The following is a 21744-nucleotide window of genomic DNA, read 5'->3' as shown; positions in this document are numbered from 1 at the left end:
TGAAACTACGAGAATAAGTACAGTACGTAACTTGAACTAATGCAATGCAAGAACAGGAAAATTGTGCACAGTTGCAAACGTTAAGTGTAAAATATGGTTTGGACAAAGATGATTGCATTGGCTGTTTATTTTCTGTCAGGCCTTCGTTCAACAAAATTGCAAACACACATTTTTTTTCCGCTCCGTTTATTTCAAACAAACATCCGGCGACAGCTTTGTGCCTTTCAGCTGTTTGAAGGACAGAAGTGTTGACTGTGGGGGGCGAGAAAATGAAGATGGAGCAGAAAGAAAATGAGCGAGAGGAACACTTTAGCACTTTTTCCTATCTTAGTCGGGAGCTGTACAGATAAAGGATTTTAATATACATCACCATACAATGTACATAATTTAGCACTGAACACTTGTGTGTATCGTAGCTACTTCTTTCCAATCTTTTAGCCTGCAAACATGGCAGAAACACACGTCCCCCTTGATCACATTCGCGTCACTGGCACAAATCATTCGGAGTGAATATGATCTCTGATTGTACACTTTTGCGCAACATGATACCGTTTAAGTGCTTCGTGGGACGACTGCGTGTGCGCTAGGATGAATTACAACTACGTTTCTCTTACGGCGTGGACATTTAATAAATAGAGAGACAGAAATAGAGAGAAAGAGAGAAACTAAAGATGGAAGCGGAGTGCCCCTCCCTTCTTCGCGTGTAACATGTAGCCACCTGTCGACAGGGCAGGCAATCGCAGGAGGATCCAGAGTGTTAGGATCACTTTGGCGAGATGGTGGGTGGGTGGGGGCGCCATTCACGGCGGTTTTGCCACAGTCCGCTCACAAGAGCATGGTGACGGGCTTCTCCAGGAACTTGCGGAACTCGGCTAGCCACTGGGCGCCCACCGCGCCGTCCACTACTCGGTGGTCGCAGCTCAGAGTCACGGACATCATGCTGGACACGTCGAAACTAATAAAAAAATTAAAAAAAAAGACTTTTTGGTGTTCAAGTAGAATATTTTTTCTTCCTAAATATCACATTACTGAAAGGCGGCACAGATAATGACAATGTTTTAATTACGATGCAATTTGTTCCCCTTTTTTATCATCCACCTTGGATATACAGTAAAGTCTCGTTATATTGATATCGGATATAGCGATAGTCCCGGTTATATCGATACTATTTCTATGCACGCACTGAGAAAATTACATGCAAACAGGGTCGGATATATCGATAGTCCCGGTTATATCGATATTTTTTCTGACTCCCTTGAATATTGATATAACGAGACTTTACTGTATTTCAATTCTCCTTTAAAAAATTAACTTTCAGGGAAATACTCAAAATATTTTTTTCTCCCTTGACAGTGAAGGTACTGTATTTTCCACACTATAAGACGCAGCGGATGATAAGGCGCACCTTTAACTCATTCACTGCCAGACGATGTGCAAAAATGTGTCCACTCCAGTGCCATGGTTTTTGTCATTGTCACTCAAATTCCAGGACCCGCAGAATATTACGTTTTAAGACTACATAAACATTCAATGCAGCGTAAGAAACCTGAGGAAAAAAAACTTATTTCATCAGAAAAAAATACTTAATTCCTAAGTTATATGGGTGTGGAGTAGACCTCTTCAAAATTGACCTTTTTCTTCAAACATATGGAAATTGATATTCCCATTCTCCAAGGTCTAAATTAGCTAAATATACCAGTTATTGTGATCTTGGACCTTGGCTATGCCTGCCTCAAGAGCCATGTAATTTTATTGTTGACGTTTTTCAAAAACGCTGCAAAATTTGGGACATTATGTCCTTATTTTCATTGTAGCTTCCACACTGTGGAGTTATATGAGCTTGAAATGAGGGTGGATGTGCAAAATACAATGCAATTCGTACATATTGGTTTATATGGCACTTTAACAACAGCTGAAGCTGGAACAAAGCGCTAACGTGGAAAAAAGGGAAAAGCCGCCCCTTTGTGCAAGGGGAAAACATTGCAAGAGGTCTGGCCAGCTCTTCATCGGCACCCAAGCAAGAACAAAAAAAAATGAACAAATTCGGGAATGGCGCTCTGCGTCATATTTCAGAAATGGCAGTGAATGAGTTCAACAGGGACTGTCTTCACCCCTTGCCCTGATTCCAAAAATTGAACTTGAAACATACCCTCTCTCGTTGTCGGCGGGCATGAGTCGCTTTTCGGAACCCCCCACGGCGAGGATGCAAGACTGCGGTGGGTTGATGATAGCTGAGAAGTTCTTGATGCCAAACATTCCCAAATTGGAGATGGTGAACGTGCCTCCCTGGTGGTGGTTATTGTGCGCGCGGGTGTAGGGAAGGAAAAGGAGGCGGAGTTAATATAGAAACTCAGATTTTAGATACAATGACGGTAAAATTATCGCAGAGAAAGCACCTACAAAGGATCATTCATCAAGATGGTGAAAGAAGGCTACGTTCCTGATCAAATGTTTAATGCTGGTGAAACCGGCAACTCCATTCCATCAACGACTATCACAAAGGTAAATAAAACGACTTTATTATACAGTACAGTTTATTTCTTTAATTATAATACCATAGCACATTACATAAAATAAGGAATATTTTGTGTAGTTTTAAGGCTTAGAAAATTAGAAAGTAGAAAATTATGTTTTACAGGGACCTGGGAACAGATTATTCTCATTTTAATGGTTTCCTATGGGAAATTAATTTTTGGGATACGCACTTTTCGCCTTACACACTGTCTGGGAACCAATTAAGTTCGTAAGCCAAGGTATCACTGTACTAGATTCTTCTTCCATTATTTTGACTTGTACCTGGAACTCATGCGGCTGCAGTTTGCCATCCCTCGCTTTGGCGGCGAGGGCCGAAACGTCGGCGCTGATGGCGGCGAGTCCTTTGGTGTGCGCGTTGAACACGATGGGCGTGATGAGACCGTTGGATGTGCTCACGGCCACGCTCACGTCCACCACGTGGTTCCTACGACAAAGTGAGAAAGAACATGTCAATGGAAAGTGGGATAAACATGATTCTTTCATGGTTTGTCCATACAATGGTTTGTTAAGGTGACGAATGAGGTTTCGTGTGAGTTGTTTTCGAAGCTACTCACTGGCGGATGACCGTGTCCATCCAGGAGGAGTTGCACTCGGGCACTTTGAGGCAGGCCAGCGCGCTGGCTTTAATGATAAAGTCATTCACGCTGAGCTTGAGACTTCGGGCTTTCACCTCCTTCACAGCAAAGGTCACACGTTGTTTGAACTACTGATCTCCGGCGATTGTCAATTTTTAAAGGGCTAAATACCTCGTTGAGTTCTTTCCGAAGTTCCAGCACTTGGTCCATGTTGACATCTACGGAGAGGTAATAGTGGGGGATGGTTTGCTTGGACTGCATTAACCTCTGAGCGATCACCTGCAGAGGAGCGGGTAAAAAAATAAAACTAAAAACACATCGCTCGCTTATGTATGAGGAAGCATGAAGACAAAGAAGCACAAACATGGCTGACGAGAAACCATCTTAGGCGCGTTTGCTCTCTCTCACCTTGCGTATATTGCTGATAGGGATGTCCGTGAAAGTCCCGGCTGGTGCGGCAGGAACGGCGGCAGGCGCCGGTGCAGCCGCTGTCGGAGCTGCAGCAGCCTATCAAAAAAACTTTTCATTTGATCGAAATTCACGAAGCTCCAATTTGACTGATGTGAGTCCAACATTCTGCTAATGTAGCGGGCTGAAAAGCAATCAGTAAACATGGCGGTTATATTTTCATGCATGAAATGTAGGCTACATTTATGGAAGTTTGGCATAGCACAGCATAGTTTGTGGTATTTTTTAAACAAATAAAAATTGTGTTAAAAAAATTATAAATGGGCAAATAGATAGATCAATGAATGAATAAACACATAAATAAATGTGAATGAATAAATGAATATATAAAACAAATAAATAGATAAATCAATCAATCAATAAATCAATGAATAAAAAATAAATAGCTAGATAGCTAACTAGCTGGATAGCTCGCTAGCTAAATAGCTAGCAAGATAGAAAACTAGCTAGATAGAGAACTAGCTAGCCAGATAGAGAACTATCTAGCTAGATAGAAAGCTAGCTAGCTAGATATAGAGCAAACAAGCTAGAGAATTAGCTAAGTAGATAGCTAAATGAATAAATAAACAAATATGTGAATAAATAAATTAATATACGAAGCAAATAAATACATAGAAAAATCAAGAAATCAATAAATGAAAAAATAAATAGCTAGCTAGCGAGATAGAGAAATCAATAAATTTAAAATAAAGCTACCTAGCTCGATAGATAGATAGATAGATAGATAGATAGATAGATAGATAGATAGATAGATAGATAGATAGATAGATAGATAGATAGATAGATAGATAGATAGATAGATAGATAGATAGATAGATAGATAGATAGATAGATAGATAGATCACACACAGCTTTGTGATTATTTTTTTACTGCAGCCTATTCCTTCCATGTTCCTCTTATATTTACTTTCCAGCAAAGATTCTTCTGAAAAATACATAAATCACACCTGCTGTGACAATATCCTCGATTCAATCGTCACATCCGTTTGAAAGTTATCACTTTCATGGATGACACAAAAATTGATATCAAACTATACCATTATTACATCACGTTTCCATTGATATTATAAAGTGCTATGTGCTGCATGACGATCGACAGAAAAAGATAGTTTGACAAAAGTGCAACTTACCGGCGCCTTGGCGGGAACAAAACCGTCAACGTCTTTCCTGGTAATGCGTCCATCAGGACCGGAACCTGTGAAAGCAGCGTATCATTAACTGTGACATTGCTTCCGAGGCCTGCCTTTGTCCCGATTGCCGACTCACCGGTGATCTGCGCTAGATCGAAACCTTTCTCGGCGGCGAGTTTCTTTGCAAGCGGGCTCGCGAACACGCGCCCCTTCCTGGGCGCTGCGGGGGTCAAGGAGGGCGGCGCGGCTGCTGCGGGGGGGGCCTGAGTTGGTGGCGCGGTGATTGGTACTGCTGCCTTTGTGAAAAAGTATTTCAACAGTGCTGCTTTGACTCGCGGATACATTTTGAGATCATTTACTTTGAGTTGTGAGCAAAAGCGGGAGATTTAACAATCGAAGAAGATGGCGCCCGAGTAGCCGTCAGCAAGCGCTATCACGAGCCTTGCTTTTTATTTGTTGCGTTTCTAATTTTTTTGTCACTTTGAGTTGTGGGGTATGTGGAATGGATACAGATTTTTTTCCCGTTTTTTTTTTTTTTTTTTTTTTGTCACGACATTCATCAAGGAGGAGACTGTGCTGAACGGTTGCACTTTTTTGGCAGCACGAATATGCCAGCACTGTTTTTGATTTGGGAGAAATGTCAGTGCCATTTGACTGTCATCACTGGACAGCTGTGGGGCGATTTTGCTTTTTTTTTGCATGGCTTTAGGAGCCCGTGATAAGAAGAAAGGAGCGTCAGCGCAGAGCGCCGATGCGGATGTGGGACTGTTGCGGTTTGGAATTGAAGCGGATTTACGTGGGACAGGAGATGTGAGACAGTCGCTTTTCATGAATGGATGCTACAGCTTTGTGTTTGCTTTCAACATTTAGCTTGTAGGATAGCAGACGCGCACATTTCATCATGAGGTCCCTGATACAGTGGTGAAAAGGACGATTTGATCGTCTCCCCTTCCATCTACAACTGCTTCATGCAACAAACACAAAAAAGAGGGTGCAGAAAGTGCTTAAGATTGAATGACTGTTTTGACCTCAAAATGGCGCCGCGAGAGTGGCTGCCTTTACAACAGCTCCTGTATTTTGTTTTTCTCCTTCTTTCTTTCCTTTCCTCTTCCTGTCATCATTTTGCTGCTGTGAAATGTAAATTTCTCCACTGCGAGACTAATAAAGGCTAACCCAAAATGTGTGCGAGTATCTTACTGGTGCTGGTGCAGGAGGAGGTGGTGAAATTTCTGCAATGCCTGTTTCGACATAGTCCTTGAAGGCAGCGATGTCGCTCTCCTTCTCGACGATGATGCACAGCGGCGTTCCTAACGGCACGTCACGTGTTCCCTCGGGCACCATTATTTTGGCCAGGTAGCCTTCCTCCATCACCTCGAAACCTCAACGCGACACAAAGGTTGACACAGTGGGTGCAAGTTGGCGAGAAGCAACCATTTCCGGAGCGCCGCGTCAAAGGACGTTCGGGTTTACCGATGGTTGCCTTGTCCGTCTCGATCTCAGCTAGCAGATCTCCTTCGTTTAGCTTCTCACCCAATTTCTTCTCCCAGCGCTGCACCGTGCCCATCGTCATTGTGGGCGAAAGGGCGGGAAGTGTGATCTGCGGCGCACAATCATCTTACTGTTCACCAACGATTGGACAATTTGCTATACGAACACATTTCTAACATATTTACTATTTCCTTAATGATAATACATAATAATACATTTCATTTTAAGCACCTTTCAAAGCTCTCAAGGACACTTTACAGTCAGAGACAAGCATAGGTACTATAATACATAATACATATAATACATATAATACAATCACAAATGGAATACAATAAATACAGAAAATGCAATTTTAAACAGGTGGGTTTTGGCACATCGTTTTATTTTCTCTGACTTCCTGTCATCATGTCACATTCTGTCCATCTTGACATGACATCACATCCTGTGTCATCTTTATAAAAGCTCTCCCAAATCAGCCCCTCCCACTTTTCTCTCGCTCCGCTCTTGGCTTTTTCTCCCTTTGGGCTTACATTTTGTGTCGTCCCAAAGATTAAAGAATCTTTTTATTTTTACTTTTGAATCCTACTTCATTAGCAATGACCCTAACAGACAGAAAAATAAATCTTTTCTAATAGCTTTTATACAAATCGTTCTCTGTGGTGTCGGCCGAGGAGTCCAAAGGGGAATCCAAGCTATGTCAGTTGCATCTGCAAATTTCCCCATTGTGAGGCCATTAAAGGTTTTCTGATTCTTAGTTTCAACTCCATTCTGATGGTGTATATCGACTAAGTCATATTAAAAACCAGCTTCCATTATGGTATGGTTCAGGGCCGCCACAAAAATGGACAAAATCCAACTTCAGGGGACAGTTAGGACGGCGTAAAAAAAAATCATTGGCACCACCCTGCCCACTCTCATGGACTTGCACACTGCAAGAATCAAAACAAGGGCACAGAAAATCCTACTGGACCCTCCGCACCCTGCCCACCACCTTCTCCAGTGACTCCCCTCAGGCAGGTGTAACTGTATAATAATAATACATTTCATTTATAAGCGCCTTTCAAATCTCTCAAGGTTACTTTAGAGCAGGCATGGGCAAACTACGGCCCGCGGGCCACATACGGCCCGTTAGGCTTTTCAATCCGGCCCGCCGAACTTGCCCAAATTATAGTACAAACAGTATCTAAAACTCATGACAAAAAGCTAGCGAACAACAGGGCAGATAACTGAAAAGTTGCCTGCCCCATTTTTCCCAACTTGAAGCAAAATGAGACCAATCCCATTAAGAAACATTGTCACAAAGTATAAAGTTTTTTTTTAAATCAAGAATGCACCAACTACAAATGCTACCTTGCTTAATTTACGGCAAATGCGCATGGCTGTAAATTTTGCTACAGTAGTCGATTGTCATTGTGGTGCACAATGCAACGTTTGCATTGATTCCTACGAGCCACTAAGCCCCTTTCATAAGTTTCACGTACACTTTACAGTCACGGTTTAATGTAAATTTACGTTTTGTAGCGTCACATATGTTGTTAGCTTCTTTTGAATCTTTCTTCTAGTTTGAGGTTCTGTGCATCTATTTTGGAAAATGACATGCAATTGCACGACTTTGTAACGCTTGCGAAAGTCCGGAAGAAAGAAGCAGGCTTCTGATTGGCTGCCGAGCCGAGTATGCAAATTTCAACTGCAGGTAGCTGTGCCATTCGCTGCAGATACCTCTAACACGGTTGTCTCGTGTCGTCTTTTGTTTGTTTGTGTGCTCGGCGACGGTACACGTGTTTTGTTAGCGCGTGAAGGCGAGAGCGTCAGTGAGGAGTTTGTTGAGCGCGCGGTCAGGACAAACCATCTATGATTTGGCGGAATTTAACACATAACATATATAATATGTTTTGAATGTTGAAAGTGATTCCATTTTTCAATAAATGTTGATTTCTTTGCCCCTTCGATGGAAACTTAAAAACAGACGCAATCTTGATAAATCACAGTGCATATGTTATTTTAATCAATTTCCATTTCCTCCTCCAAGTGTCTGCGAAATAGTTTGTAAATGCCATATCTTGCATATTCCTTGAGAAAAATTTATTAACTGATCAGGGATATTTTTCACATTTGAAAGACAGTTAATAAATTGGGTTGTAGTGTTTTTACTGTGCTATGAGGTTTGTACATACTACATTTAAAGGACAACGGCACCATTTTTTGTTTTTGTTTCCCACTGACATCAGAAAAACGTTTTATAGCATCTAAAATACCCAAATCAGGCAGGCTGATATTTTTAGTTAAATGAAAAACACCAATAAAAATGACTTCAAAATGAATCCGGAAATGGCCAGTTTCAGAAGGTTGCTCGAGAATCAAAACAATGGCTTCAGATTCGGAGAAGATGTTTTCTTGTTCTTGTTCTTCTGAAGAGGAAAGCATAAATGTTTGCAATTGATTCTAGGAGTCCTCCCATATCAATTCGAGCCGTCAATGACAGCAATGTAGCACCCAGAAAAAGCAGAAGATTGCGCCCAAGCTCCGTTGGAAATGGGCTGATTTGTCAGCTGGGAATTTGTGTCAGCGAATATCAAATAGTTGTCTTGGTGCAACACACAACGATTCACCATGGCGTTATTTATGTGTTTTCCTTCTAATTTCGCCATCAACACGGATTAACACGAAGTTTTCAGACTAAACAAAGTACCCAAAATGCATTGTATGTCGCTTTCTCGGTCAGGGCGGTCCAAACGTGACGTCACATGGGGATCGTCATCAACTCGAAAACAAGACTTCATATATTCAGCGCAAGTCTTAAAACGTAAACTATAGCTATATGCTGTGGAATCTTTGTAAAATACGCTCAGTCGAAGTCATTTGAAGTGATTTTATAAATTATGGACATAACTTGTTCGGAGTATTTCCGGCCCAAACACTCCCTCCAAATGCTCCTGGCCCGGCCCCTCTGTCAAATTTTAGTACCCAATGCGGCCCGCGAGTCAAAAAGTTTGCCCACCCCTGCTTTAGAGTCACAGGATAAGTTTTTCTCTGGGTGAGCAGCGGCGGCCACACGCGCCAGCGTTCACTCAACCCGGAAATAACTCAAATAGATGGAAAGCTTGCTAGCTAAGCAACCGTTAGCCAAAAGATACCTAGCTAGATAGCCAGCCAGCTAGATAGTGAATAGATAGCTAATTAGATAGCTAGCCAGCCAGAGTTAATAGATAGCAAATATGTAGCAAATGATAGGTAATAGCTAGAGAATAGATAGCTAATACCTAGCGAAGATAGCTAATGCCTAGCGAATAGATAGCTAATACCTAGCAAATCGATAGCTAATACCTAGCGAATAGATAGCTAATACCTAGCGAATAGAAAGCCAATAGCGAGCTAGCTATATAGCTAATAGATACAGTAGCTAGCTAAATAGCTAGATAGGCAGCTAGATAATAGTGCCTCTTTACATTTTTTATGATACTAGTGCAGCGTGTTCTACCAGAGACAAATTCCTTGTGTGTTCTACATACTTGGACCAATAAAGACGATTCTGATTTTGACACCCGCACGCCAATGACATTTCCGAGCCACTTCAAAATGCCCACCTTCAAGTGTGTTGGGTAGGAACTGCCCGGCGCGGCAGGTGGTGCGCTTGCAGCTGCAGCTGGAGCGGGCGGGGAAGGAGCGCTGGGGGCTGATGACGAACCGGTAGTAAGCGAGTCCAACGTGACGTCCTTAAACGCTGGGATGAGGTCTGGACTACAATGAGAATGGAGAATAAAAAGTTTTTTTTTTAAGTATGTAACGACCTCCCAGATAATCAGACTTATGTTTACCTGTCAACGGTGATGCAAATTACCGATCCGATGTCTACATCTCTAGTCCCTTCAGGAACAAGAATTTTGGCAAGATAGCATTCTTCCAACATTTCAAAACCCACCGTAGCCTTGTCAGTCTCCACCTACAAAAAAAAAACATAACTTTATTCGTTTCTCTCTACACGTTCATACGACATATATAACAACGGTGCCCTTACCTCTGCTATGAGGTCTCCCTCACTGATTTTATCCCCTTCCTTCTTTTCCCAGCGGGCGATGGTTCCAGTCTGCATGGTGGGTGAGAGGGCGGGCAGCTGCACCTGTTTGACATTGACGAGCAGCATACAAGTGAGAGTGATGAAATATTTTTGACATGATCAATAATATCGACTTGAAAAAAATATCACGTGATTGATAGCAGCTTCAATTTGGTTCCCATCATCATCACTTTTTGTAACAATTTTGTTTTCCGCATACGTGTGATTTTATGTTTGTTATGATTGTTTATCATAAAATGTATGTACTGGTTCAAATAAAGGTTGGGAAACATGAATAGACAGCATCCCACAGGAGCCATTTCTAAATACCGATACAGTACTCCCTAAATGACATCGAGTTTCAACGCAGTTTTAAGCAAAACATCATAGAAGCTATGATCGTATCTCTGTAATAGCACAATATAGGTTGGGGCACAGGGCACATTTGAAGTTTAAGGCGTGCAATGTACTAAATTCCCTCTCATGTCTCTGTGCTAGCGACGGAGGTCATGCTAAGTGAAGCGGGTGCTATAGCAACCGGAAACCCGGTGAAGGTACCTTCTGGTGCGGGGGCAGGCTGTAGAACCGTTCGCTCCGACAGCTCGCACTCAGCTGGGGACACCGCAGCAGCGCTCCACCGCGACTGAAACCCACGGTGGAGCACAGAGATCGCGAGCCGACTACGCGGTGTATCCGCCTAGCACAGCCGGTTCCAGATATGCAACGTGAGCTGAGGGCAGAGGCAGCAGGCCCGGCTGGGAGGGCACGGGGACGAGGTAGCCGGGAGGACGGCCTGAGCCGCAGGATTAGACGAAGCATGTCGGTGCAGTTCAATAATTACACGGAGCTATTGTTAATATGACTACTTTACACGCTCATGAGTAAAAACCTCTAACAAGCGTCCCGGTGCCACCCCTCACTTTGTAATGACCTCCTCCTGCCCAAAACAACACTTTACGGCAATCGCGAGGCACTGCAGAATCTAGGCTAAATGTGTCGTAAAACTGTTGCGACGCAAAGAACCACGTACAGTACATTACATACTTTGAATACATGAATAGATATTCATTTCAATCAGTCATAATAAAGTGTTTGTATTTTTCTGTCATCGTAATAGTAGCAGTAACCGCATATATTTTTTTGTCATTCGACTCTTTCCACAATTTTCCATCCATCCGACTCAGTTACAGTCACAACGGGAATGACATACAGGGTACATTTTCCAGCATCCCAAAAAAATCCAACTTTTCACAGAATTACACGCTACAAAACACAATTTTCAGTGCTACTGCAGACCAAGCAACAATAAATACAATGTTTTTATATATGCCAGTTTTTATGTTTTAAAACATAGAAAAAAAAAACATTTCACGAATGGCAAGTTTTTATTTGTAGAATTAAAAAAAATATATACAAACTGTCCATTTTGCAGACTGTAATGGCAGTCACAACAGTACATGAGATCAACGCATATTTCAATTGGCTTGTTGTAGAAGAAAACACCACCCTAACATGGAAGCTGAGCACACACATAAACACTCATACAATAAATAAAAGTACAAAGTAGTTCTTTAGTTAGGTCCTAGGTGCGTTCAATGTCAAATTTATAGCACAATATCATTATTGACGAGTATAAGCATTCAAAGCCTATACAAAAATGTGGGAAATAAAAAAATACTTAAAAAAAAACTAAACAGTATGTAAACAGTGCCATTAACTCCTACAGTTGATAACACTGAAGAATTAAAATGACAGCCTTGTGGCAGACGCAAGGACGACAAAATGCAATTAAACTGGCCAGAGTTTCTGTAAAGGCTACATTGCTGAAACAATGAATGAATGAAAAGAGATTCCAAACACTTCTTATTGACAAATATGACATTTCTGCGCATTTTTAATCAAGGCCTGGCAATATCAGGCACATAGTGGCAAGGCACCGAATTCTATAAAATCATCATTTACACGACAGTGAGTCGAGTCTCAAAATCCAACTGCTGAAGTCTTGTATTTATCAAAAGTTCCACCTGAAATCGTCTCATTAAAGGTTCCAGTTTCATGGCTGTCTACGCCTAAGAAGGTCTAAAAATATAAAAAGAAAGCACACAGGCAGTAAATAACAAGGAGGATATTTGGAAAGGCATGTTGATGATGTTACCTGGCTTCACTGTGGTCTTCTTCCACCCAAGCCACAATTTTGCCTTCCCAGCCAGGCACGATGGCCCCATCTAAGAAAACCTGTTCTCACACACAACAAATATACAGGCTGATGTACATGTCGCGGCTTGGAATTGAAGTGGATTTACGGGGATTATACAGGAGATGTGAGACATTCTCTTTCCTCAATGGATGCTACAGCTTTGTGTTTGCGTTCAACATTTAGCTTGTAGGAGACGTGCATATTTCACCATGACGTCCCGGAACCACTGGTGAAAAGGACACTTTGATCCTCTCCTCTTTCATCTAGAACTGCTTTATGCAACAAAGAGGGTGCAGAAAGTGTTGAAAATTGAATGCCTGTCTGTGTCCTTTGTGTGTTTAGTTTTTGCTCTTGTTGTTTTGACTTCAAGATGGCGTCTTGAGAGTGGCTACCTTTACAGCAGCTCCTATATTTTGTTTTTCTACTTCTTACTTTTCTTTCATGACTTTGCTGTTGTGAAATGTAAAATTCTTCACTACAAAACTCATAAAAGCTAATCCAATCCAATTATCCTTTTGCCCCATGCCACCAGCTTTGCTTACCTCTTCTTTCACAGTACCAAATTCAGGGTCCAACGCCTTAAAGTGGTACCTGTAGTTCCCCTCTTGATCCACAGCTGCCTTCACGTCCTTAAGAGTTACCTCTCCCAACCTGTAAAAAATGTCCCCCGTCATTGCAGTCACCTGGAAAAGGGCTATTAACTCATTCACTGCCAGACATGTGCAAAAAAGTCCACTTCACTGTCAGGGTTTTTGTCATTGTCACTCAAATTCCAGGACACACAGAATATTGTGTTTTAGGACTACATAAACATTCAATTAAGTGTTCGAAACCTTACTCGCTTCTTTTATAAGAAAAAAAGAGTTGATTCCGAAATTATATGGGTCTGGAGTTATATTAGCTTCAAATGAGGGCGGATATACATATATACATTCATATTGGTTGATAAGGGCTGAAGCTGGAACAACGCACCAACATGGAAAAAGTGGAAATGCTGCCCCCTTGTGGAAAGAAAAAAAAAACATTGCCAGAGGCCATGGCCAGCGCTTTATTAATAATAATACATTTCATTTATAAGCACCTTTCAAAACGCTCAAGGTAACTTTACAGTAGCAGTCTAGGTTTTTCTGTGGGTGAGCAGCGGCAGACACACGCGCCAGAATTCACTCAACCCGGAAGTAAATAGAACGCTAGCTAGCCAGCTAGTAGATAGCTAATAGATAGCTCGCTAGATAGTTAGCCACCTAGATAGCTATATAGCTAATAGCTAGCTAGTTAGCTAATACATTGATTGTCACTATTAAATACACAGATAGAAAGCTAGCTAGCCTGCTAGTTATTGGCACCCAAACAAGAAAAACCAAAACCCGGACAAATACAGAAATGAAAGCTCCACGTCATATTTTCAATTCCCGAATAAATTCGTGAATAGCCGTGAATGATTTAAATATGTCGACTGCAAACCACCTTTTGGGGATGTTGATCATAAAAGGTGTGGAGGATCTTCCTGTGAAGTACAGGATCTTAGTAGAACCCGCGGAAGTGCTACTGGACTGACAAACCCCTGCAATGAAACAAATCAGAAACAGAGCGAAGACTAAAATATGCGCTCTATGCATGAGCGTATTTCACAACACAACAAAAGACGACTACTGGTACTTTACTTACTTTGCCAAGAGTCGCCGTCACTGTTCTGGCCTCTGCGTCTGGGGGATTTCCCTCGAATCTGTAGGATGAGGATACATGTTGGAGGAAAGAGGTGAGCAATCAGTATCCTCTCCCAAAGGAATGTGACTATTTTTCATCATAATAATAATAATACATTTCATTTATAAGCGCCTTTCAAAACTCTCAAGGTCACTTTACAGTCACAGGATAATGTTTTTCTGCGGGTGAGCAGCGGCAGCCACACACCCCAGCGTTTGCCTTTCAAAACTCTCAAGAACACTTTACAGTCACAGGATAAGTTTTATTTCTGTGGGTGAGCAGCGGCAGCCACACGCGCCAGCATTCATTCAACCCGGAAATAAGTCAAATAGACAGAAAGCTAGCTAGCTAATAGATAGCCAATAGATAGCTAATAGATAGACAGCGAGCTAGGTAGACAGCTGGCCGTATAACTAATAGCTAGCCAGCTAGATAGCTAGCCAGCCAGTCAGATAGGTATTAGATAGCAAATTGATAGCCAGCTAGGTAGCTAGCTAGATAGCCAGACAGGTAGTAATCATAATAATCATAACAATCATAATAATATAATAGTAAAAATCATCATAATACATTTCTTTTTTTTTCTAGAAACACCAGTGCGATAAAAATGTTCATAAAATCCACTGTGTTAAAATATATATATATGTATTTGGATGAGGTCAAATAACATTAAAAAATACCATCGTACCCTGTGCGTTTGAACAGCGTGAAGTCTGTCAATGAGTGAGACGATACCCTGCTCCAGAGTGTCCAGCGTGTGGTGCTGTGGGTCGTGAACCCTCAAGTCTTTCCTCAAACTTCGAATTGCATCTCTGAGCAACTGAACCTCCTCTCCCTATAGATTAGAAATAAGACATAACACGCACACACATGAGCAGAAATGGGCATTTTACCCTCTCGCATCATCATCTTTCCATCTTTTACAATGCAATACTGTACAGATTGATTTATATAGCGCGTTAACAACAGCTGAAACAGTAACAAAGCACTTATCATAATCTTTGTCCCAGCACAGAAATAGCTACTATGTTAAAATATCATCACAAAAATGAAAAAATAAAATCACTTTTACAATCCTAGATACCATCATGGTGTAATGCACATGTGTCAAAGTCAAGGCCCGCGGGCCAAATCCGGCCCGCCACATCATTTTTTTCGGCCCGCGAAAGCAAATCAAACTTGTTAAATTCCATGATGATTGCTAAAATCTGAGCCAAATTGTCATATTTTTGGATGTCAACCACAATAAAAGTCATTATTCTTGACTTCAGATTTGAAAACGAGTTATTCATTAATTTGCTGTGTGCTCTATATGTAATATTCGAAGGGATTTAAACATTCTAATGGGTTCCCCAAATTCATAACGGCCCTCGAAAGGAAACCATAACTACAATGTGGCCCGTGGCAAAAAATGACTTTGACACCCCCGGTGTAATGAGAGACATACAACAGGGTGGCTTTCTGTATTGATCACGAGTAAAATTGGGTGTGCGTAGGCACTTTGTTATGTTCTTTGACGCTACACTCGGTGGCAGTGCTGCAATAAAAATACTGTTTGAAATGAAATAGCATGTGAATAAAATATTGTTTGTCTATGTTCCTGCCTTGTTATTTTGCCTCTTTAACACCACATACTTAAACCAATTAGGGATGAACAAATGTAATTTGATGTCATTTTATTTCATTGTATTTTTTTTAGTTTAATTTAATACCATTTTATTTAATGTATTTTTTTATTTCATTTTTAATTTCATTTAATGTAATTTTCATTTTAATGTAATTTTCATTTTAATGTAATGTAATTCAATTTAATGTAATGTAATTCAATGTAATGTAATGTAATTCAATGAAATTTTATTTTATTTTAATTAATTTCCCCTGTTTTACTTTTTACTCCTTTCAACTTTATTTTCTGTTTGCTGCTTCTCTATCTTTGTGTGTGCTCCATATTTGCTTAATCGGTCCTTTGTCTAAAAAATGAGCCTGCGTTCCAAGCAAGAAATGCCCATCTCTACACATTAGGCATGAAGCTATTCAAGATTCAATGCAAGAAGCTTAGAACATATAATAAACAAATTAAAGGCATCAGGAAGTAAAAAAAAACAAGCAAAAAGCCTTCCAGCTGTCGTCCTCATAACAGCAGAAAGTGAGGGGAAAAAAATGACAAAAGCACTTACACTTGATATGGATGAAGAAGGATTTCCAGAGTTGTAATAACCATTGTTTTCAATGCAAGGAGAAATCTGAGAAATGTCAAAAGTTTATCGTCAAATATGTATTTGATGTTCTGAATTTGGTAGTCGTGTAATTCAATTTAATTCGAGATTACCTGCTGTAGCTCTCGGTTTGCTACTTCCTGCCTCATGCTGTTTTCATGGTCCAGCTGTTCTTGTAACTCACTCTGGAAAAAGATGGACAAATAAATTAACAACTAACTAAATAAATAAATCAATGGAAACATTCATCAATGGATGGTTAAGAAAAAGCTCGCTAGCTAGAAACCTAAATAATTAAATAATTATGTACATAAAGACATAAATAGATACATAAATACATAGATCAATAAATTGATGAATAAATATATCGATGAATATTGATAAATAGATAAATAATGGATACATAATTTGTAATGTGTCCTTGAGTTTTGAATTATTACTACTACTACTACTACTACTACTACTACTACTACTAATAATAATAATAATAATGAATAAATGTATAGACAGATAGATAATAAATACAAATATGCACATAAAAAAATAAATAAATAAATTTATTTTGCTTTTCTACTTTCATTTCTTTCATAACTTTGCTGCTGTGAAATGTAAAGTTCTCCACTGCGAGACTAATAAAGGCAAATCCAATCCAATCCAATTAAATAAATGATAAATAAATAAACACATAAGCAAATAAATAAATAAATTAATTAATACAATTCTGCTTATTGAGTGTGACAACTGTACCTGCTGTTGTTGGCTTTCTTCAAGTTTTTGTTTGAGTTGTTGCAAAAGTCTGTCCTTCTGCCCAACTTCCTTCTTCAGTAAGTAACAAGGAAGAAAAGAAAAAGAAAAAATATACAGTTCAGTAAAGTCAACTCAAAAAGAAAAAAAAGCTAATGCAGTGCATACTGTAAGAAGTATTTCCTGAAAACAAAGAAGGGCTTTTATGTCATGCTGGGGTGTTAAATTACAGTACTGCATACCTTACAGTCACTCCACAGTCGGGTACATTCCTCCAGCTTCCACTGTAGCTCAATCTAAGGGTGGAAAAAAATAGCATCCTTTTACTCACAAACCTGAATGATATCGTTTTGACAGTGTTCGATCAAATTGTAGTCCTTACCTTCTGATTGTTAAAGTCATCGTTAGCCATGCTAGCTCGGAGCAGCTCTTGCTTCAGTTGGAGGATGGACGCCTCTTGAGTGCAGAGACGCTGCTGCAAGGCCTCCTGGAATTTTCATCAATAAAAAATAACCTTGATTTGACCCAATGCTAATAACTGATCAGGCAACGACATGATAGGTTGTGTAAATTATGCATGCGTTCTTGCCTTGATTCCTTGGAGGTTTCTCATCTCTTGCTTACAGCTCAATAGTTCCCTCTAAAACAGCAAGTTAATTATTAATAAATCTGACGTCGCAATAATCTGGTTGAATTCAATCCAGTGTCTAATAATTTGTCTGACAAGAAATTGTAAAAAAAATGTACCTTCAGTTCCCGAGACTCTTCCATACTTTGATCCAAATGGCTGCGGATGACTACCTGGAAAGAGCGACAACAACGGAGGAGTGGGACAATGTACAGAAATTGACACCCGTGCACCCCCTTCCCAGCCAGAGGAAGAAACGCGAGCTGTGTGGAGCAGAAACAAAGAGAGACGAGAGGGAAGCAGCCAACAGAAAATAAAGTTGAAAAAGTAAAAAAAACTAAACTAAACTAAAATCCAATTACATTAAATTAAAATGATGATTACATTAAAATGAAAATTACATTAACTTACATTTAAAATTACATTAAAAAAATTGACATTAAATTAAATTAAAATTAAAAAATCAAATGAATAAAATGACATTACATTACATTACATTAAATTAAAATGAAAATTACATCCAAATGAAAATTGGTTGAAATTAAATTACATTAAAAAATTAATTAAATTAGATGTAATTAAAATTAAAATAAATAAAATTACATCACGTTAAAATGAAAATTACATTAAAATGAAAAATTACAATAACATGAAAATTAAATAAAAAAATTAAATTAAAAAAATAAATTAAACATTGAATTAAAATTACATTAAATTACATTACGTTAAAATGAAAATTACATTAAAATGAAAAATTCCAATAAAATGAAAATTAAATAAAAAAATTAAATTAAAAAAATAAATTAAACATTGATTTAAAATTACATTAAATTACATTACGTTAAAATGAAAATTACATTAAAATGAAAAATAACAATAAAATGAAGATTAAATTAAAGAATTAAATTAAAAAAATAAATTAAACATTAATTTAGAATAAATAAATAAAATTACATTAAATTACATTGCGTTAAAATGAAAATAACATTAAAATGAAATTGAAATTATAAATAAATAAATAAATAAATAAATAAATAAATAAATAAATAAATAAATGCTGTGTACCAGCTGCTGCTCTGGATGACCTTCATCCAAACCGAAAGATAGATCTTGCTCATCCTCAGGCAGAGAGCCTTGCAGAAGCAGGCCCTAAGAAATATAAAGACATCTTTAGACTTCAAAATTGGATAATCGTGATGGTAAATATTCAACATCCGTGTTGATCAAAGTGTGGTGTGACGAGCTAAAGTGGTATGCTGGCAGCCTCTAGTGGTACATGTGGGTGGAGGAAAAACATACTGGAGAAGAAGTTCAGTTGTGTTTAAGTTCAATACATTTGCATGAAACGTTTTTTCATGTTTATTTTTAATTAAAATAAAGATAAAAATAAAAACACTGCTGGTCTACCTGCAAAGCCGACACCATTTTACGCGTCTCCTCAACCTCCTTCTCCAAAGTTTCACTGATGGAATCTTCCCAGGTTGCCTCCTCCACGCCAACAGACGTCTCGACCTTGGACGCATAAGGAGTGATTGCGTCTTCTTCCTGGTGCTCTGCTTGTGTGCTGGGTGGAGATCTGCAATTGCTGAAATTTTAACATATGCAGCCAGATTTTCAAAACATTAATTTGAGGCAGAAACTGCTGAAACTTCAGCAAAGTGGATGTTCATGATGATGTAGTTTTTAAATATGAATTTCAATATTACATCTGTTAGTATAGATTTTTAAATACCTGTTGGTCTGCACATTATCCTGCTCGTCTGGGCTTCCTCTCTCATACTGCTTCACCAGTGCACGTACACACACGCTCTTGTCCACGTTTGACCTCCATGAGCTGAAAGGTGAGCCACAGGAGACATTTGAAGCACAATAATTGACATGGTTTTTAATAGGAGCACAGAAAATTTAGGTACGTCTAGATCACAGGTGTCAAAGTCAAGGCCCGCGGGCCAAATCCGGCCCGCCACATCATTTTTTTCGGCCCGCGAAAGCAAATCAAACTTGTTAAATTCCATGATGATTGCTAAAATCTGAGCCAAAATTTCATATTTTTGGATGTCAACCACAATAAAAGTCATTATTCTTGACTTCAGATTTGAAAACGAGTTATTCATTAATTTGCTGTGTGCTCTATATGTAATATTTGAAGGGATTTAAACATTCTAATGGGTTCCCCAAATTCATAACGGCCCTTGAGAGGAAACCATAACTATGTGGCCCGCGGCAAAAAATGACTTTGACACCCCGGGTCTAGATTATCAAATGAGACCCGATAAGAGATGCCATATGAACCTGTTACACTTTCAATGACTTTTTATACACAAATGAGTACCTGTGGATGCGTGACGCCCCGGCAGGCAGTGAGGCGTCATATCGAGCCGATGCGAGAGTAGCAGCGGCACCTTGCGCAAGAGCCACGGTGGACAAAGGATTGTGGCACGGTGCTGCTGGTTGTGAGGCTTTCCCATTTCCCGAAGCAATTCTGGGATTGGCTGAGGGTTTGAAATGAGCAGCCAAAGCCAGAATTATCCTCATCACGGATTTCAAGTTGCCTTCAACGATGTCTGTGGCAAGAATAAAATAATTCTAACTCAAATGAAGTATTTCAAATGGATAGAATATGCCGATGAGATGACAGACCTCTTGCGGAGATGTGAGGCATGCGTATGTGTCTGGAGGAGATGAATTGTAACACTTGTTCCACATTCTTCCTGCTTTCTTCTTTGCTTTCAGGAGTTAAATAAACATCCTCAAGCACTTCCCCGGCTGTCATAAAGATCACATAGCAAAAAAAAAAAAACTGGATCAAGAGCTTTGCGCACTTCAGTGCTTACTACAATAACCAAAAGAGGGTTAAAGAAAAAGCGACATATTATGCAGACGTGCATTTATTTACCAACTATCTCGATGAGGTGTACAAGAACCAAGCCATCCTGCAGATCCCGCCTGAGGTCAGTGATGGGCTTCAGGCCAGACTTTTTCTTGAGCTGAGCATTTACCCAGGAGATGTACGTGGCCAGTTGTTGCTGGATTCAAGAGCAAAAAAATAAATAAACATAAAACACACCCACATCGTTTAGTTCATGTCGAAAACAAACAGTATACAGGTGTTGTATTCATAACTGGACACACAAGGCAGGAAAAAAAGCATAACAAACGGCTTCCTTTGTTTATCATGCCGGGACAAAGAGGGGTGGGGGCGGGGTCAGCCATCTGTAACAAACCCCCAAATACAGTACATTTAAATAAAATCCAAAGCCGTAACAGAATAATTTCCTGTTGCACACTTGTGTTAAATGTCACGCTTCAGTCGATGTATCTCGTTTTTTACGAGTCCGTTCAATCACGTGACCACCGTTGTCCGGGATACACAACCCACCCATTAACAACACTTTATAATTTTAACAAGATGTAATTCACCTTTTAGACTCTTGTAAATATATTGGTCGCGGTAAACTTACTTTTGATAAGCAAAAGTGACGTATATTTGACCTGTTCCGTAACAATACAGAAATAGGTTAAACATTCAAGTTAACCATTTCTTGAACTTTCCAAGTGTACCCCGCGTGCATATTCACATCACACATGCTTGATTCTGTCAAAAAGAAAACAGAATTACCCGTCCCAATTGTGGTTTTACTCAAGATAACCAAATAAAGAGGAACCAGATTACCGTTACCTCGTTCAAGCCTCCGTGCAGCACCTCGTCTAGCAAACTTCCTCGAGAAAGTGAGGCGATCATCTTTTTCTTCGAAAATCCATTGAAGCCAGCTAAAGAGCCGGCTAGCTCCCGAATTACATTAGCATGGTTATGGATGAGCCATAAGGAACAGGCTAACTAAATAGCGCGGTTAGCGGTAGCCCTCCAAATGTCAAACATCGTTTGATGGACGGGAGGAGGAAACCAACGACGTTTGTTAAGTTAGGGACCGACGTCAAGGCCATCCTCGACAGTTTCCGGTTCCGGTTGAAAAAATAAAATAAAATAACGACAACTTCCAG

At 39.7% G+C, this 21744-nt stretch overlaps 2 protein-coding genes across 3 annotated transcripts; both read right to left on the bottom strand.

The window, feature by feature from the left end:
- Positions 1–109: 109 nt before the first annotated feature.
- On the bottom strand, positions 110–11216 carry dlat (dihydrolipoamide S-acetyltransferase (E2 component of pyruvate dehydrogenase complex)). Its single transcript, XM_089017378.1, has 14 exons — positions 10809–11216; positions 10212–10313; positions 10012–10136; positions 9781–9934; positions 6179–6305; positions 5906–6087; positions 4845–5004; positions 4709–4773; positions 3519–3617; positions 3282–3389; positions 3090–3208; positions 2797–2959; positions 2150–2286; positions 110–955 (listed from the first exon to the last, which is right to left on the bottom strand). The coding sequence occupies exons 1-14, from the start codon at positions 11067–11069 to the stop codon at positions 826–828; spliced, it is 1932 nt and encodes a 643-aa protein (XP_088873504.1). The 5' UTR covers positions 11070–11216; the 3' UTR covers positions 110–825.
- A 400-nt stretch (positions 11217–11616) lies between these two features.
- LOC148886517 (dixin-like) lies at positions 11617–21658 on the bottom strand. Of its 2 annotated transcripts, none has more exons than XM_089016835.1 (20): positions 21422–21658; positions 20639–20768; positions 20383–20508; positions 20075–20306; positions 19475–19576; positions 19150–19327; positions 18808–18891; positions 17862–17915; positions 17704–17754; positions 17497–17601; positions 17357–17410; positions 17118–17189; positions 16484–16555; positions 16332–16397; positions 14843–14989; positions 14116–14173; positions 13915–14011; positions 12990–13098; positions 12406–12485; positions 11617–12329 (listed from the first exon to the last, which is right to left on the bottom strand). In XM_089016835.1, the coding sequence occupies exons 1-20, from the start codon at positions 21482–21484 to the stop codon at positions 12320–12322; spliced, it is 1890 nt and encodes a 629-aa protein (XP_088872961.1). In that variant the 5' UTR covers positions 21485–21658; the 3' UTR covers positions 11617–12319. The 2 variants fall into 2 exon arrangements, with proteins under 2 accessions (XP_088872961.1, XP_088872962.1); XM_089016836.1 differs by having other exon boundaries at positions 19150–19318.
- Positions 21659–21744: the final 86 nt, after the last annotated feature.

This window comes from Hippocampus bargibanti, linkage group LG16, assembly GCF_051943395.1.
Source record: "Hippocampus bargibanti isolate YZ-2025 linkage group LG16, ASM5194339v1, whole genome shotgun sequence".
NCBI classification, from domain to species: Eukaryota; Metazoa; Chordata; class Actinopteri; order Syngnathiformes; family Syngnathidae; genus Hippocampus; species Hippocampus bargibanti.
This window is presented reverse-complemented; position numbering and strand designations above follow the sequence as displayed.

What these genes read in the sequence shown, in the direction of transcription:
- LOC148886517 (XM_089016835.1), bottom strand. Translation starts at nt 21,484, where the DNA reads ATGATCGCCTCACTTTCTCGAGGAAGTTTGCTAGACGAGGTGCTGCAC. An exon ending in GCCTCACATCTCCGCAAGAG is followed by an intron (nt 20,307 to 20,382) that starts GTCTGTCATCTC and finishes TTCTTGCCACAG; the next exon opens with ACATCGTTGAAGGCAACTTG. An exon ending in GGGGCGTCACGCATCCACAG is followed by an intron (nt 19,577 to 20,074) that starts GTACTCATTTGT and finishes CTCACCTTTCAG; the next exon opens with CTCATGGAGGTCAAACGTGG.
- dlat (XM_089017378.1), bottom strand. Translation starts at nt 11,069, where the DNA reads ATGCTTCGTCTAATCCTGCGGCTCAGGCCGTCCTCCCGGCTACCTCGT. An exon ending in GCCTGCCCCCGCACCAGAAG is followed by an intron (nt 10,314 to 10,808) that starts GTACCTTCACCG and finishes AATGTCAAACAG; the next exon opens with GTGCAGCTGCCCGCCCTCTC. An exon ending in ATGGACACGGTCATCCGCCA is followed by an intron (nt 2,960 to 3,089) that starts GTGAGTAGCTTC and finishes ACTTTGTCGTAG; the next exon opens with GAACCACGTGGTGGACGTGA.